General features: G+C 43.5%; 1 protein-coding gene across 1 annotated transcript in view; it reads right to left on the bottom strand.

The window, feature by feature from the left end:
• The window catches only part of sorcs3a (sortilin related VPS10 domain containing receptor 3a), a 55,290-nt gene that overhangs the window by 22,416 nt on the left and 14,971 nt on the right, over positions 1-17,903 (bottom strand). Inside the window, exons 3-8 of the mRNA XM_083694209.1 lie at positions 10,023-10,096; positions 8,602-8,666; positions 7,663-7,781; positions 4,163-4,252; positions 3,542-3,721; positions 441-587 (exon numbers count right to left, since the gene is read on the bottom strand). Coding sequence (XP_083550335.1) covers positions 441-587; positions 3,542-3,721; positions 4,163-4,252; positions 7,663-7,781; positions 8,602-8,666; positions 10,023-10,096 — 675 coding nt within the window. The remainder of the gene's footprint in view (positions 1-440; positions 588-3,541; positions 3,722-4,162; positions 4,253-7,662; positions 7,782-8,601; positions 8,667-10,022; positions 10,097-17,903) is intronic.

Genomic DNA, 17,903 nt, shown 5'->3' with positions numbered 1-17,903 from the left:
TTGTCCCAGCTCAGCAGGGACACACCTGATTCAGCTAATCAAGCTTTTCAAGATCAGTTGATTAGTTCAATCAGGTTCGATAGTGCTAGGCTGGGAGACGAGCAGCTGGACCCACCGCGGCGCTCCAGGACCAGGCTTGCCAGGACTCCTCCTGTACCTTACCAGCAGAGTGAATATCATTCCTCTCCTGTATATTAACAGTATACAGTTAATATTAACCTATAATAATATGAATGTTATTTAGCTGACGCTTTTATCCAAAGCGACTTACATTGCAGTGAGTGCATACATTTGTTCAGTATATATGGTCCCAGCAGGAATCAAACCCACAACCTTAGCATTCTTAACACCATGCTCTACCAACTGAGCCACAGAGGACCACCTCTCCTACATCTTACCAGTATACAGCAGAGTTAATATCATCCTCTGCAATATCTTACCAGTATACAGTGGATGTCCTCCCCAGCCAGGTCTGAGGCCGGGGCCTGCAGTAACCTCCAGTCACGGCCCTTGTTGTAGGTGATATAGGTCTTCACCTGGTTCTCTATCCTCTTGTTAGCGATCAGCATCCCTTTAATGCCTGCTACCTAGGAGAAATGGACACATGCATGGCTGCATCTCAAATGGCACCCTACTGAATATTCCCAATGTAGTGCACTACTTTTGGCTTGAGCCCCATGTGGTTCTGTCTCAAACGACACCCCCAATTCCCCATATCCATATCCAACTATGATGACTGTGACGATAACGATTGTACGGTATTGGATAGGGTCGTATTGTTGTGCTGACACAGATCATCATGTCTCTGAATGTTGAGAGTATGCAATGTTTTCTGTATCTTTATGTCCCTTCTGTATTTATTGTCTTTTTTTGTGCAGGGGTGGTTTCTCCCCTTGGGGGATGAATAAAGTTGATCTAATCTAATCTATTCTACTGTAGTTAGGGTTGTCGCGGTAACCGTGCTAACGCACCACAGCAGTTGTGTCAAGCCACGTTTTATTATTTGTCACTTCCTCCATCATTTTTAGTCACGCACCCCTAAACATATACAGTGTTGGATGATAACTGTTGAAACTGTTGATAACTGTTCTGATAACTGTTGAAAAGCTGAGAATATCAACTTTCTAACGATGCAGAATGATGAGAGCCTATTAAAAGATTGAGTGTTACTGATTTCAAACCGCGACAGCCCTGAATGTACTTATATGTTATACACAATATTGCACGACTTTTCAGTCCTGTGTGGTTCCATTTCAAATGATATCCTATTCCTATTCCCTAGTGCAGTGCACTACTATTGACCAGAGCCCAGAAGTGATGCACTACATGGGGGAGTAGGGTGTCATTTCAGACGTATAGCCCCTTGCTATATGGACTCTCAAACAAGACAAAAGACATCTAACAAGCTGTTTAATCCCCCAAATAACAGTTGTCTGGCAGACATCACAAAACCAGTCACCTTCTCTTTTAATTGTTCTCTCTTATTGCTTCTTCTAGTTCTTCTTCTTCTTCTCTTTCATGTTGTTGCAACTTAAATGGTGACCATTTAAAACTTGACACCTCGACATGACACCCTCTCCCAGAGACACCCTCCAGAGCTATCAGCCTTCTAGTTAGCTAGCTATCCCCCCCCCCCCCCCCACCCACACACACACACACACACCTCAAACACACAGACACACACACACACACACACACACACACACACACACACACACACACACACACACACACACACACACACATATGGATGGAGGGAAAGGCCTGCTGCTGATGACCTGCTTTAAATAAGATGGGTTGCCACGGTGAAGGGCTCCAGAAGTATGCTTTTTCCCCCGAAGGGCCCGTCCGTATAAGTGGCACTAATAGGCAGTGCGTTTGACATCGTCATAGAAACTCTGGATGGACACGGCTAATGAGGACCACCACTCCCTCCCCTTACCGGATCTGTCAATCACTGTGGTAATTATTTATTGGCCCCCCCCCCCGGCCCCCCTCCTCATCTACCCTCAATCCACACTACCACCCGCCACCCACACTCCCTTCCTTTCTTCCTTCCTCTGAAGTGAAGGGTACAGAGATCTCCACTCTGTGGGAGGATAACGTAGATCAGATTGTATTAAAGGAACCTCAAACTACTGCCTTTGCCACCGGCCGTAACACCACTTGGTTCAGTACGTCCTGTGATACGACTCCTGACGTTGATTATCAAAATGATCGTTACTGTCAACGTTTCAGTCATTCAGTCAACAGTGACATCTAGCAATGTAAACCATAGGCCTACGCTGTATACTATGTTTATGTGTGAATCAGAGATCAATCTAAACAGACACAACATCAAAATGTACAGTAAGTGTGTGTGAGAGAGTGGATGGTGTGTGTGTGTGTGTGTGGTGCGCATGCGTGTGTGGTGCGTGGGCGTGTGTATGTGTGTGTGTGTGCTGTCACACCACTATGACAAACGACCAACAGAAACCATAGCCGTTCCTCAGTAGCCTACCCTCGTCCTGCAGTACATGTATACAGTACATGCACTCTGTCTCCCTGCAGGCAGCATATTAAAATGTTTCAATATGCATTAATGAAGCTTTCCGCAATCTATTAGTGATATGGATCCGCTGCTGAATCAGAGCTCCTGGGGTTTAAAACGTTGGCAGGGAAGGGAAGGAAAACTAACAGGAGAGCATCATGACCACTACCATTAACTAAATCATCCAGGACTCACATCCACTCACCGCGCCCTTGTTCAAAAGCTATTTATAGCCCTCAGAGAAAAGGAGAACAAAAAAAATGAAGAGACGGTGCTTTATTTTCTCCCTTGGGTTTTAAAGTATTTGATTTGGTACCACTCATTGTCTAAGGAAAGTCAGATGTTGTGCGATTGTCCATGTACAGGTTCATACCTCTGGGAGAGGGATTGTATTAAAAATCGACCCAAATGACCAACTAGCATGAACTCAGAAGAACAAGTGTTGATTGAAAAAGGATTCTACCAGGTTGAATCCAAATTACACTTAAACTTGTGAATTGCTCCGACAAGCTTAACAATGGTGAATGGGAACCATTATCTACGAGGAAATAACACCATTGATTTGAGGCAAGCGGAGAATACTGTGCTGACGGGCATTGATGAATACTTAGAGTCGAGGGGTTAGATGAGGGAACAGGCCAGTGCTTTCACTGTCCCCTCTGTTCTCCTGTTGCGCTGAGAGCTCTTAGCCAATGACTGTCGTCTCTCTGAGTCTTCAGAGTCCCCCAAGCCTCTGAAGCTAAACACTCCAGGGTGTGACAACAATAAATGGGACTGTTAGAAAGTGCTTTGGTCAAAGTTGTCTGTACTACTCCTGCCGGCAGTGAGGCGGCTCTAGAGAATAGTCTGTCTCTTCCTAAAAACACCGATTAAAGTGGTACTTCAAATGTATATTGGATATATCATTGTGGTTTACATTGTTTGAACTATGGGGGGTGGGGGGGGGGGGTACTCCACAATGAATGTTAATGTGGTAGAGCACAATCGCTACGAGCAGACAGACATAGCTACCTCGTAAAGATCGAGCATCTGGTTCCCCCCGAGGCCGCGGGTGGTCTTGACGTTCTCCATGGCCAGGGTAAAGAGGATCCCCCGCGTGTCGGACAGGTAGAGGTTATAGGTGTCATTCTGGTTCCACTCCTGCACGGCGGCGAAGACCTGGTGCTCGTCGGTGCTGACGATGTGCAGGTCCTGTGTGGCGGAGAGGGAGAAGATTAGAGGCAGTTATGATTGGACGACAGGGGGGTTAGGGGATTATAACAAGCTGACAACGTTAAGTTTGGTCACAGGATCAGGTGTGCCGAGTGAATACTGAACAGTAAGTCACTTTCAGACTTGACACTCTGAGCAGCTTATAGGACTGCACTGGGAAGACCAGTGTAGTGATGCTATAGTTACATATGCCGTAGCTATAGCAACAAAATGTGTTTGAAGGAGTGAGATGAAAGCGTACATTGTTGGATCACTTTTATGATTATGATATCAGTATTGAGCTACAGTATGATACTGATCTATAGTATGTTTCTCATCTGTTCATCTATTAATTAATGATCTATTATTATCGTTTGATTGATAAATGAGTTCAACAATCTCAAGGCAGGTGTTTGACAGTCTGAGGTGGCTATGGCTTACTTTTGGCAGGGAGTATTTGGGCAGTTTGATGCGTAGGAATGGATCCCTCTGATAGGACACATAGTAGCTGGCCTGTCCTGCTGTGGTTACCTGTAACACAGAGAACCTGGTTAACAATCTCTTTGTTTTTCCACGCATTGCTTGTAAGTGCTGCAACATCTTTACCTCATTTTTGAATACACACATTGACCATTCAAATCAAACTGTTAGACTCGCTTTATCACTGCTCTGTGGTTCATCTCCAGGGATAGTCATTCATATCAGTCTGTGGGTTGGGAGTCTTTGACATCAAGAAGGGCTTATCATTGTTTTTTTATTTGTATATAAATTAAAAAATGTTGCTTTTATGGCAGACACGCTCTCCAGAGTACCAAACCAGGTCCCAAACTTGACTAACCCTCAAAGTTCCACACATTTCATCTGAACGAGGCAAATTGGCCTTTGGTTTCTGTGCCCCGCGTACTTGGAACGACCTTCAAAACGTACTCAAATTCGATTATCCTGTATCTATCAGTGAATTCATGATCATGATCAATTATCTGTTATCCGGGGTATGTATGTGTTTATTGTTCATGTTGTAAGCAGGGCTCCCCTGAAAAAGAGTCCTTGGCCTCAGTGGGATACCCTGCATAAGTAATGGTTTAATAAAATATCCATTCATTTGTTATGAATCCAGTTTGCACAGAAAGCACGTATAGCCTATCGATCATGTATGTTGCTATCTTTGCCCGAGAGGACAATCAAGACACATGTGATGCATAAGGAATCTGAGTTGCTATTTCCAGACTATTTCTATTGAAAGGAATCTCCTGGCTAGCATTCAGAGGATGCCGCTCTTCCCCCAGATGTCGATGCCCTTTGTGGGTTTCGAGGTGGACTTTGGTAAATATCTTGTAGGACAATCAATAGCCTCATTATTCTTTGTCAAGAGAAATCTTTAACTCTCCCAACCATTGCTCACTCCCTGTCTCAGGGAAAGTCATCCCTAATGATGCCGGCCTCCTCTCCACAAACAACGGAATGGTTAGCCTATGCAGTACAAACACAGGAACGGGGAGTGTGTTAGAGAACCTGTCATCAGAACCACTATGCTACCCTATCAGGCTAGCAAAACGACGCTCGCTCTCTCTCGCACACAAGAAAAGTGAGATTCCCTCCCCAGCGTCGGCTGGGGAGCCATTTAATCCACTTCCCCTTCATAATTTCATTAATCGAGAATTTCCACAAAACAAGCTGCTGCTGTTCGGTTGGGGAGCGGAATAGGCTTCATTATTGTATGACAGAAGCAATCACTCCTCTCATAGTGGGCTTCTAAGTGCACTGTTGAATAGGAGGCTGAGAGAGAGCGGGGGGGAGTGGTAGGAAAGTAGTGGAGAGGGTGAGAGAGAGAGAGAGAGAGAGAGAGAAAGGGAGGGAGAGAGAGGGAGAGAGAGAGAGAGAGAGAGAGGGAGAGAGAGAGAGAAGCAGTGGGTTGACTGTGAGCTCTCCAGAACAGTCCCACAAGCAATCGAGTGAAGAAGCCAGAGATCGATGGCCGAGTAGCCAGAGGCGGTTTGAACCTAAAGAGAAATTGGGATGATTGATTTTTCTCCCTTTTCAGGTTCCGTCATCTGAAACGTAACGCGGGAAAACACGGAGATGCCTGAATTGAGAAGGAGGTTTAGGTTGAGTGATTGTGGGTTTGCTTAAAAGACTTCCATGAGGTCAAGCATGGTTGAGAGATCTCTGGACCACGGATTTAACCTGCCAGGATATCACGGCACGGGATAGACGTTGCCCATTAGTACAGATCTGGGTTCAGCTTACTCTGAGCTAGTCCTGGCCTGAACTATTAAGGGGGGGTGGGCCTGTGAAACTGACAATACATCAGTATTCAGTATTCCTCATTGAAATCAATTACGAAAAACCTATTTTTACGTGGCAAAAGACTAGATGAAAACGGACTAAATAGACAGAAATCTATAACTAAATGAAAACGTAGTTCACTAAAACGAGAGGAGCCAAAATTATCTCTGTGACTAAAATCAGATTAAAGAGTTTTTGGAGAGATGGAGGTGTTATTTGCTTGGTCTAATCAAAAGCATGCATGAGATTATCCGAATTGTAACACTTTTTCATTGCAACATTGTTATTGGTAAGAAAAATGAATACCATACCCAGGTCATTTACAAGTCAGAAGAGAATCATGCCATCGGATGTTATGCTAAAAAATATGTTAATAGGAGAAGCTATATGTTTGCGCACACGGGAGTCAGTGATTTATGTTTACTGTGGGCAGTGTTGGGGAAGCTACTCTAAATTACCAATTACTTTACAAGGGAAAAGTTTAACTACCGTACACTAAAGCTACCCCTGAGAGAAATATGGTTTGTCAAACTAAAGCTACTTTACAAAAGAAGGGGCAAAAATTAACACTTCCTTAGATCAGTGTCAAGCGGCTTCTTCATCATATTCCTATATACATCATTATCCTGACTTATAAGCTATCGTCCTGCTATTTAACCATTGCTAGCGAGCGTGCTAAAGCCCCAAGTGATCCAAGCTAGTGATCTGCCATGCCAGGTTAGTGTCATGTATCATGTGCTCAAAGTGGAGAAGACGTTCGGGCAGCACTCAGACACTTCAAACACTCAGGAGACCTTTAGAGTTAAATTTGGATAAAAGTTAGTTTGTGCTGGACTGGTGAGAAGATAATTATTCCTATTTTTTATTCCTGTTGGCTTTTAAATGCATGCATCCTCATTTGCACAATGTCAAAGGAAATAATATTCAGGCTGGAGAGAAAATTAAATATACCCCCAAAAATTGCACTGGCATTACTTAGAATTCAGGGCATTACAATTTCAGATTTTCTCTCACACAAATGATGATTAATATGACATACTGTGCGCCATCTAGGATGAATATAAAACTCCTCCACATCTCCACTCTGTAAAAGAGCATGCAGACTCTCATTGGAGGTTAGAATGTACACGGTTTGCATATTTTCCATCCAGTATGTCACGCAACACGTCTTCCGTAGCCTACATGATATACAGCACCATTTTATATAGAATGTGTCTCTACTGTCTTTCTGACCATGGTGAAGAGGGAAATAAAATATCCAAACAGCAACTGTTTATTGTTCTGAAACATTAATCCCGGTAAGTACCACAACACGTGAACCAATTCTCAGCTTGCAAAACAAAACAATTAAAAAACCTGCTGTTGTCTACACATGTATCTGTTGTATTTGGTACTGGTGTCTTTAAAAAAAGAAATATTATATGATTATGAATAACAACAAGGTAGTTCCACCATGCCATGTACCCACAGGCACTTGAGAATAAACCTGTTGTTGGGTGCCGCTCGGCTGTGGGAAACAAATGCAAATTCCCTCGTAGCCAAACCAAGTAAGCATAACACATAACATATCATTCAAGGTTAATGATGTGCATCCCTCGCAATGCATCATGGTCTACGTTGAATGTGGTCCAATCAGTTCTCTGGTGATAGCCTACCTGGATGAACATGTAGTCATCTTGGACCACCAAGGAGCTGATGTCGATGTACCCGGGGAACGGGTAGTTCCTGTTGGCCTCAGAACACATCTGAGCTCGGCAGGTTACATACTGGGCACCTGCAGGAGAATTTTTTAAAATATGTCTGGAATATGTCTAGAATATGAATTGTGGTTACCAGCTGTGTGTTTGTGTGTTTTGACTATCTGAGGAATGTTCTATGGTTTGTCATTGACATAGTGATATGGAGCTACTAACACATGTAACATTTGATATACTGATTGTATATAATAGCCAGTTATACATTTAATCATGTTTTTCATGTTCAAGGCAACCATTTCAAGGCAACTGTTTTCTACGTGTGATAAATGAATTCGCTTCTTACTCCATAATGTCTTCCCACAGTCCATTGACACCACAGACTGACATATCTACCTAACTATCACCTCCTGTATAGAGAAAAACGAGGTGTGATCTCTGAGTGAGTCGAGAAGCTCCGACAACACGAGGTAGGATAAACAATTTCACCTATGGAAGACCTTGGTGGTAATGCCATTTAGAGTTATGGAGCTGACATTCAGAGAGGGAGATGGATAAGAAGGAAAGGCCATATTAATGAAGTATCATGCACCACATTTATCAGTGGGGTAATCCAGTCCAGGACCCCAGAGACACGCTCTAAACCCAGGGTGGAATTTATTCCTCAACAGACTCCCTCTCTTCTCTCTGCCTCTATCTCTTCACTGGCTTTTCTCTGTTTTGGTTTGATAATTGGACTGGGGATGTTCTGTTTGTGTGTGTGTGTGTGTGTGGGCGGGTGCGTGCATGCGCGCGTGTGTGTGTGTGGGAGGGTGGTTTTGTGTGTGTGTGTGTGTGTGTGTGTGCGTGTGTGCGTGCGTGTGTACAGTATGTGTACGTGTGTGTGCTCTCATTACTCACGTCCATCAGGGGTGTGTGCCTCCATGTGGACCAGATCTGACTCCTTGTCTAGACCCGTTACAGACCTGGGTTAAGGAGGAGGAGGAGGAGAGAATGATGGGGAGGAGAGAAGGAGGGAGGAGGAGAGTAAGAGGGAATAACAGATGAAGGAAGATGAGTCTCAGCAGGGGTTATTCAGCTCCAGTTATAGATGTCTCCTTTCAGCATTAGCTTAGCGATGAGAATAAACCAGCGACGGGTTTTTGTGTGTGCAAGAAAAGTTTTCCCCGAAAGTGCCACAAGTGTCACATATGGGCACGCAAGAACATGCAACTGTGGGCTTGTTTTCCGACCAAAAACTGCTCCCTGTCATGAAAATGTAAAGACTTAGAAATAGAAATGTGATTTCAAGCTCTGACAAGGCTGCACATATACTGCAGACCACCACATATACTGTTTGCACCACAATATCATGTTGGTGCATTACATTTTACAGTACATTGGACAAATATTGTTTTCCTATTGTGGTGGGGGTGGTGGTGGTGGTGGTGGTGGTGGTGGTGGTGGGGGGGGGGGGGGGGGGGGGGTATTTCATTCCCTCTAAGGCTGATAAAGCCATTATCTGAGTTCAGCCAAGTGGAGGGGCCCTTAATGCAAGGTCCAGAGTTGAAATGTCCTTGAAGGGGCCAGGGCATTCTACAGCGGCGCGGGGCAAGTCGAGGATGGATGAACCACATTATTTAGGATTATAGAACAACACAACGAAAGTAGCCCCAAGATTTATGCAAGTAACTGTGGACATAGCCCGTGGCGGACCGTACTGTACCATCCTATCCTAGACAAGTGTCTCGGAGAAGCAATGAGCTGGAATAGATTTGGGCTTACGTTTGTGATGAGTGTGCATTTCCCAGACAGGAAGGGCACTTCGGGGGGGAGAGAGAGAAGGGGAGCTGGCTAACGTGATTGGAAAAGAAGCGGCAGGGACTTCCTGGGTGCGTTGTTAGTTATGCCACCGGGCAAGATCAAATTGTATGTACGAATGTATATATTTGCTATTTCCTCGCCTTTCGATGAACCTTTCGAATCATGATTGTTTATTGTGCAATTGCTTGGTATCAGTGCAGAGGTATTCGAGAAATCAACCGGAAAGTGATGCAAGGGGAAGTTGAATGCTAAGTGTGATACGATGGAGGTGGATGAGATTAATTCTAGTCCGATTGTATCAACTCTCGAAAGAGTGTCCACCAACATCGTTACTCATTCAAGGGCGGGCTTGTTCAAACACATCAATATCCTTCACATCTCCTGCACACAGAACATGAACAACACTTCCCGCAAATGCTGCACGGCAATAGCCGACCAAACAACGTAAAGATAAGGTGGATAGAGAAGAAGAAAAGAGTAGAAGAAAGGAGAAAGGCAAGAAAAGAAACATGACTCACCAGTAGAATCTGTTCGGAGTCACATGCTCGTGAACGAGCTGCCATTTTCTGCCAAAGTCCAAGGAGCTGTACAACTGTGAAAAAAAACAAAAAACAAAACATAAACGACAGAAAATGCATCAGTATAGCTGGCTAGTTAGTGTGGGGGAATAAGCAGGTTTGTCTTTCCTCTCTGCTTTGGTTCGGCTCGATGTCCTGATTGGGCCCAATTAGTGCCGTTGATTTAGATTTTATTAAAGGGACACTGGGCTTGAGTCATGGCTAGATAATGCTGGAGAAGAAGATTGTCTGAGGCAATAAAGCATGCTAGGGAGATAGGGGCTGACATAGCTTTAAACCACCATCATCATTATAGCTAGGCCATTCATGCTAATATATCGGTGCCCATAGTGACCTTCCAACAGTATTTTCTTTTCGCACACACACGGACAAAGACCAAGTGACACACACACACACACACACACACACACACACACACACACACACACACACACACACACACACACACACCTCATTACAGCTAGGCCAATCATGTTAACATATGGGCAGCCATAGTGGCCTTCCTATTTCCCTTCCCCATTGCAAATGAGCGCGAGGTGGAGATAAACCACCCCGAGCGAGAGAAAAGTACTCAGTGAAAAATAGGTTTGACATTAAGATGGCGACGCTTTGCCTTGAACAGCAAAACCTGGCGGGCGGAATCCACACAACCAAATAAATAAGAGCAGAGCTTTTAGAAGACGATAACCATGACCGTGACTTGAGGAAACACTTCCGTTTTCTTTTTGTGTACCCCCCCCCCCCCCTCCCCCCCTCTGTGAAAGAATCCACAGCAAAAGAGTTACGGTAAATTAATAATTTATACAAGTATTAGAGAAATATATTGGCTTGTTTACGAGGCGCTGTACAGTGCAGTGTGGAGCCCATGGCCTAATTTCTGTGGTCTAATTACATTTCCTAGTGCCTGGGCACACAATTAATGACAGGGGTGCATTTTCCCCTATTACACTGATGGATGCTGCGGATGCTATTTACTGCTTCCTGCTGGGTGTGTGTGTATTGTTCTTTTTGGTCCTACCGGCAGAGTTGGTGGCCTCAGTCAACTATGCTAATGTTTTACCTTTTACCCAAACAAATATGACATTTAGTTTGATTAAAGGATGCACATTTTTCTAGTTGAGGCACATTTCTTTTTTCTTTTCCCTAGAAACAGGTATTTGGGTCAGCAGCTGCTGCTCTGCTGTTTACGTCGTTTGATACTCCAAGACAAATATGTGACTTGGGTGAGCTTCTGTGTTGTTGTTCGATGGCTGGCTAAACTGGACCTGTAGGATGTGTTGTTGACAGTGGTTTGGCTTCACTTTTGGCACAGGAATATCTCAATCAGACAATCACACAATCAACACATTGATTAATGTATCTTGTACCATACAGTACATTGTTATGTTCAGCACCCCCTTAATGGATAGCCATAAAAATACCATATCATAAAAATATGTTATGAACAAAACGGCATACACGGTTGTGCTCTCTTTTCATGCGGTCCCTTTGAATACATATTTCCCCCGTGCCCAAAACACGTGCTGAACTACCTACTTTAAATCCAGTATAACACTTATAATAACAACATGAGCCTAATGTGTTTTAATTACTTTGCACCAAACCTGATCTACAGTACACCAGCAAACCTCAATAAATAGCAGGCCCATTTCCCGCTCCCGGTGGAGCCAGTGGTAGAAGACAGGGAGGCGGGCAGGCAGGCAGGCAGGCAGGCAGGCAGACACAGGGAGGCGGGCAGGCAGGGCCTCTCATCACTCCGGACAGTGACATACGATGCCACTGGCTAAGCTCAAGCTGCACACATTCATCAGCTCAATGACATCTTAAATTCGAAAGCTTCGGAGCTGTCACAAAGTGAGCTTCATAGTTTCCCACTCACATCGATAAATCAAAAACCCACAGCGGCCGCCGCAGACGTACGTACAGAGGTAGTCGCTGATGGAGCTTGTTTGGTGACAGCAACGAGAGTCGCCGGAGTCTCCTGCTAAATGGGGATTGAAGTATTGAAGGGGGCATGTTGGTTAAACTCATCTATTTATGTTGATAGAGGGGTTTTTCAAAAACACATTTTAAAAAATGTGTGTACATGCTGTACTATCTCTCATGACACCTTTATGGGTAAGTACAAGTGAGTCTACGTGTTGTGTCCAACCTGCAGTAGCCTGTTTCCACAATGAGCCAACCGTTTACTAGGAAAAAAGAGATGGACAAAGACAGCGGTGTGTTTGTTTTGATTAAGGTAACAATGGACTGTACATGTAGTACTTGAAACCACGTCAAAACATTAGTTATGTGTCGGAGAACAAAAACATCCAACAGCGTGCAGGAGCAACAGAGGCCGTCGCACAGTGTGTGTCAGCATCTTCATCTAAGGAATAATTATGTTATTATGCTATACACACCTCCCATTCATGACAACAACAGCTTTGACGTGTTCTGTAGTCAAACAGTTTACAGTATGCCTCCATCTTAAAGGACAACATAAAGAGGTCACCAACAATCCCAAATCCAGAGTTTATCGCTTGTTACCAGACATTGGTCAAAAACTGTTTTTAAATACGTTTTCTTGAGCCTGCCTATGTCTATACTTGCGCCCGATGGGTGTTGCTTTAACTTTTGGAACTATTCCATTAGCTACATTTTGCCAGGCAAACTCAATCAAGCACAGCTAAGTATTTCAAATCATTTCAAATACTATTTGAACCTGGGTCTGCTTCTTACCACACAGAACCTTCACCTTAGTATCTTGGCTGTACAGAACCATGTATTGCACACAAATACTGCACATCACGATAAGTCTTAGTCTTTCCGCAAACCTCATCTGCTTCTGTACTATGAGCAACACCTGCTTATGAACAAATACTACCACAGAGTTATGGTGGTAGACTAATATGATATGACTAATTAGCCTGCCACACTGTCCACCGCAGGGGAGGCTGAAGGAGGTCGAAATCGGAGGATGGGCTCATTGTAATGCATGGACTGTAATGAGGAATGGTATCAAATACATTACAATGAGAGCCCATCCCTGATTTCTACCTCCACCAGCCTCCACTGGGCCCCCCTTTCTAGAGGATGATTGTCACAGACATTAGGATCATTTAACATCACATCGTGCAGATGTACACTGTGAGCCAAGAACAAGCCTTTAGCTAAACGTGCCTGTCAGACAAAAGACAGGTGGCAAAATGCGTTTGACTTGTGCCTCCAATTAGGAACAGGAGGCCCCATCTACAGTTTGCTAGAGGGCAACCATCAACAGCACTTATTTGATTAACTCCAAGACTCACAAATTAAATACAGCACACTAACTGGGAGGGGAAATAAGCATTTCCAAGCCAATAGAGAGTTTGAGTGTGGCAATGTCACACCTTTTACTGGTACCACATATTGGACTTACTACATTTGGTGCAGGGTTTCATAAACAGTTTCTTTCTGCAGTATATTTTTGTTAATGCTCTTGATTCTATTTCTTTTGGAGCTATTGCCCTGTGGTTAAAGTAATGCCCTAAACCACGATGATATCTTTGAAAACACTGCAATATCTATGTCGTCATATCTATGAAATAATGCAGTCACACAAATGTTAGCTGAGGTTGTACTTGTACTGCTCCTGTTCATTCTCTATCATCTGAACCCTGTAAGCTAGCTACTGCACTGACCGCGATCTATTTCCCCCCAACACAAAAGCCCTATTCATTAACAGCAAAACAGTGCCATACAACATCAAATAATCTCCTAAGAGCGGAACAGGACTTAGAGTTATGGAAATGATAACTGCTGCATTATAGCCCCTGTGTCCCGAACAATTACTATAAGTCACTTTTACAACTGCTAATTAAGCTTCCTATAAATTCCTGATGCATTTATGTACAGTAAATCAAACAGATTCTGTTGACATCGCCTTGGCTGAGCCAATGGGGTGGTGGGGGGGGGGGGGGGGGGGACTCGTTTTTTCTGGAACAGTGGTGTGGTGTGTGCATGTGTCCGCGCACGTGCGTGTGTGTGTGTAGAGACGATCCTATGGAGGGGGGTATAAGGAAGTGTATGCAAATGAACCATCTGGATTGTTTGAACTGCGGGCTACCAGGGAATACGGGGGTCTGCTCCGCAGCACAATCTCACCCGCATCACTTGTCCTTCTTGAATAGTCTATAGAAATAGGACTCTTTATGTACAGTTCAGGGGGAATACTGATACCAAGTGATGAACTCATGAGGCTACACAAGCCTTTTTGTCTTGGTTGGTAAAAAAACAAATGTTGAAAATTAAATTAAACCTGATGATATCGATTTCTGTTCTGTTTGGTTGGTGCCCTACCCTCTCTGGAGTTAGGCTGACTTGTGAAAATGTGTTGCATCATGCATGAGCTTTACAAGGGCAATCTGTAATTGGTACGTACATCTTTTGAATTTTAAATTCATGATTCTGTATATAGCCACTGATTATTGAAGAATCTAACTTATGTTATACATGCCCCCTGAGCTTAGATCAACTGCCTTACCCCATCAGAACCCCAAATATAAGCTTGTTTTACTCCATTGTCAATGCAATTGTAAACAAACCAATGTATAGCTCCAAAACATGGTTAAAACTATAATGTTGATCTCACAGATGGTCAGTCGTTGCATCCATTGCTGGCTGCTAAATGTACTCCCACCATAATATAACTGAATTTTCTTCATTATTTCGCTTTCCACATCATCCCAGAAACGGAGACAGTGTGTAAGACTGCGCAGTTTAGACTTATTTTCAAAAACAGTTATTTTTTAGCTATATTAGCGACTGGTCACAGTTAGCCATGTTACTTATACTAGCGCACATCTTGAATATGAAATATAAAATGTTTTATCACGCTCAACAATCTGGTTAAAAAGCTGTATTTCCAGTATCCTATTGAGCTTTCGATGCAAGCTTGCTATGTTTGTCTCCAGATATTTTCATCGTCATGGTATTCTTTGATTGTGATGCATCCCACTTTACTAGAGTATTCATAATAATGTGCCTTACAACCGCCGAGGGGAAGCAAACAAAGCTATATGTATATCCAATCAAGGTACTCACAAACACAATTCTTTGTAATAATTATATGTTCTGCGCCAACCATTTCTCAGAACCATTATCAGATAATTTCTTCAGATACATTAGGAGCACAATACCACGTAAAAATCATCTCTTACTAGGGTACCCTCTCCATAGCAAACAATTATCTCGTGCTATCATCAACTTCACACTCTAATTGAGAGCACTCAAGTTAAACGTATACCAATTCCCTCTTGTATCGCTGTGTGACAATGAAAATACACCCCAACCGCCACCTCCCTCCCTCAACCCACTTCCCTCAATGGAAGCTTAATGTGGTACATCTGTACCGCCTCAGCTAAATAACGAATGATGGCAGGCTCTCAAATGGCGGTACACAACTGTTCAGTGCTTAAAAAAGTCACCAAATGTGTCGGTCTCTGGTGGGGTATGATGGCTGTGAGCTCAGGCATCTATTCCGCACCATTGGCCACGCTCTACAAAGCATCAACAACAAACAACATAGCTAATGCCTGGAAAACTAGCAGTCTTTTACATGTAGTGGTGTAAAAAGAGTATTTGAAAGGATTCATATTATATTTAAATCCCGTTTTTCTTCGGATACACATCACTTTTGCATAACTGGACTGTTTGAAAAAAAAAAAAAATACTGCTGATTTTGTCGGCATTGCTTTTCAAGTTAGTAATTAATGATGATTACTCTGTGAAGTGCCACAGAGAACATACAAAGGAAAAGACACAATTAGCTCCATTGTTAAAGGCCAGGTGGGGGTCTTGTATAGCCAGGGTCATGTGTTTCATATTAAAGTCCATCTGAAGGTGTCCTGAGAGGACCTGCTGGGCCCAGTGAACCGTCGCCAGAGCAACCTGTCTCAGCACAGTGACAAGTGTGCTGAGCACTAAAGATACCTGCCATCTGGAGAGTCAGTGAGCTGAGAAATTCACTGCAGCAGCTGAGGAGCCATTTTGGCTCTGGCTCAACAGCACCTTGCAGGGTTCCGGCTTTGGTCTCCTATTGTATGAGGGAGGGGATGCACTGCAGTGATGAGGTGGATGAGCCATTTTGGATCAGGACCAGCGTCACCTTCTATGATACTGTAGATCATGGAGAGGGATGCGTTGTTTTTGTTGTTGAGGAAACATTTTGGCTCAACACACAACAATGCCCGGCTCAGATACGGATCATAATTGGAGAGATGGACTACAGAGGAGGGGAAGCCATTTTGTCTCATGATCAATTGTACCTTTGCAGGATCAGGTTATAGAGAGTGGTGTACTGCTGGTGTGGAGAAAGCATTTTGTAATACAGTAAGGTGCAGCCCAATGCAGGGTCTGTAAGCTAACACAAGATGACCTTTGTTGGATAAGATACAGTATACTACTGTTCTTAGAGGTTTAAATTAGGCCTATATGCATTTCCTCTGCTAACTGAAGCACCACAAGGGCTCCACTCATCAGCAAAATGTTTTATTCTGTATTACTCTACACTTGTGCATCTATTCAAGGATAGTAGTAGTGTCATAAATCTGAGTTTTTTTTAGTTTTTTTTTAACGAAGAATCGGTTTTGAGCAGCAAACAGGTGTCAGCTGGGGATTACAATGACAAGAGATGATCCCATAAGCGAGCACTCAGGGATACACATTCACTGACTGCTATTAGACAAGGATTGAATTAAACCAGCTTATCTGAAGGAGACTCTCCAGCACTGAGGCCTATCCACAGAAGGCAATATCACACGTATAACCATTATTACACAGAATGGAAAATGCTAATTTTTTTTTATGGAGTCAATGCAAATGAAGAAAAAAAAAAAAGAGAAGGAACAACTAAATCCGGAATAATGTGTATTTTTCTCTCCCTCCTCCCCCTGAATGCTTTATTGAGACTGATGTCCCTATTGCATTTCGGCAAACGTTTAGTGCAGATACGATTCTGCAAGAAATAATTAACAGCATACATTTGCATCATTAGGGTGGATTAAGTCAAACAATGTTTGCATATTGAAGGACTAGAGGGACTGTGTGGCTCTGAACGAGGCAGCTATGCCATTTTCTCCTTTTCCGGGATATAGCTCCCCTTAGGAGCAGGGATCGGAGTAAATGCTCCATTATACTTGTAAGCGCAACACTCAGACACATTTATTTTCCGTTTTTTTTTTTTAGAAACAAAACAATGGCTAAATGTCGGAGAGCCCACTGGAACAAAACAATGGGAAATGTCGGAGAGTCTACTGGAACAAAAGAAGGACCAAATGTCGGAGAGTCGGCTGGAGCAGGTTAATGAAAGAGAGAGAGAGAGAGTGAAGCCTTGAAAACACAATAACAGATATGTTATGTTCTTTCTTTCCGATTATGGCTGCTAACACCTTAGCGATTAGCACTTTTTAACACCTCCCCTGAGCCTACTCCAATCATAACTTACAAAAGTTATTTGCCCATTTTCCTCGACAGAGCATTTTCCTATTTCCCAGACTAGCTCACCAGACTGCTAATACCCTCCCAAATCCTAAGACTCTGACAGACAGAGCAAGCTTATCCAGATGTGCCTCCACCTGTACGATCCCTGCAAAACACCTTGAGAAGCAGAACTATCCTCCAGGCAATTTTCATGCCCTTGAAGTGTATGGGGCCTGGTCTGAAGTCTTGTTCACAACTAAATCTGAATAGGGGTCTATCGCTCTCTTTGGGGGCGAGAAACAATGAGATAGATCTTGGCTGTTTTATTTTTTATTTCTCGACCACTTGGCCTCAATGCCTTCCCACACAAGCACCCTGTGG

This window comes from Argentina silus (genome assembly GCF_951799395.1).
Source record: "Argentina silus genome assembly, chromosome: 22".
Lineage (NCBI taxonomy): Eukaryota > Metazoa > Chordata > Actinopteri > Argentiniformes > Argentinidae > Argentina > Argentina silus.
Note: the sequence above shows the minus strand (reverse complement) of the source record. Positions and strands in the feature narration are given on the sequence as shown.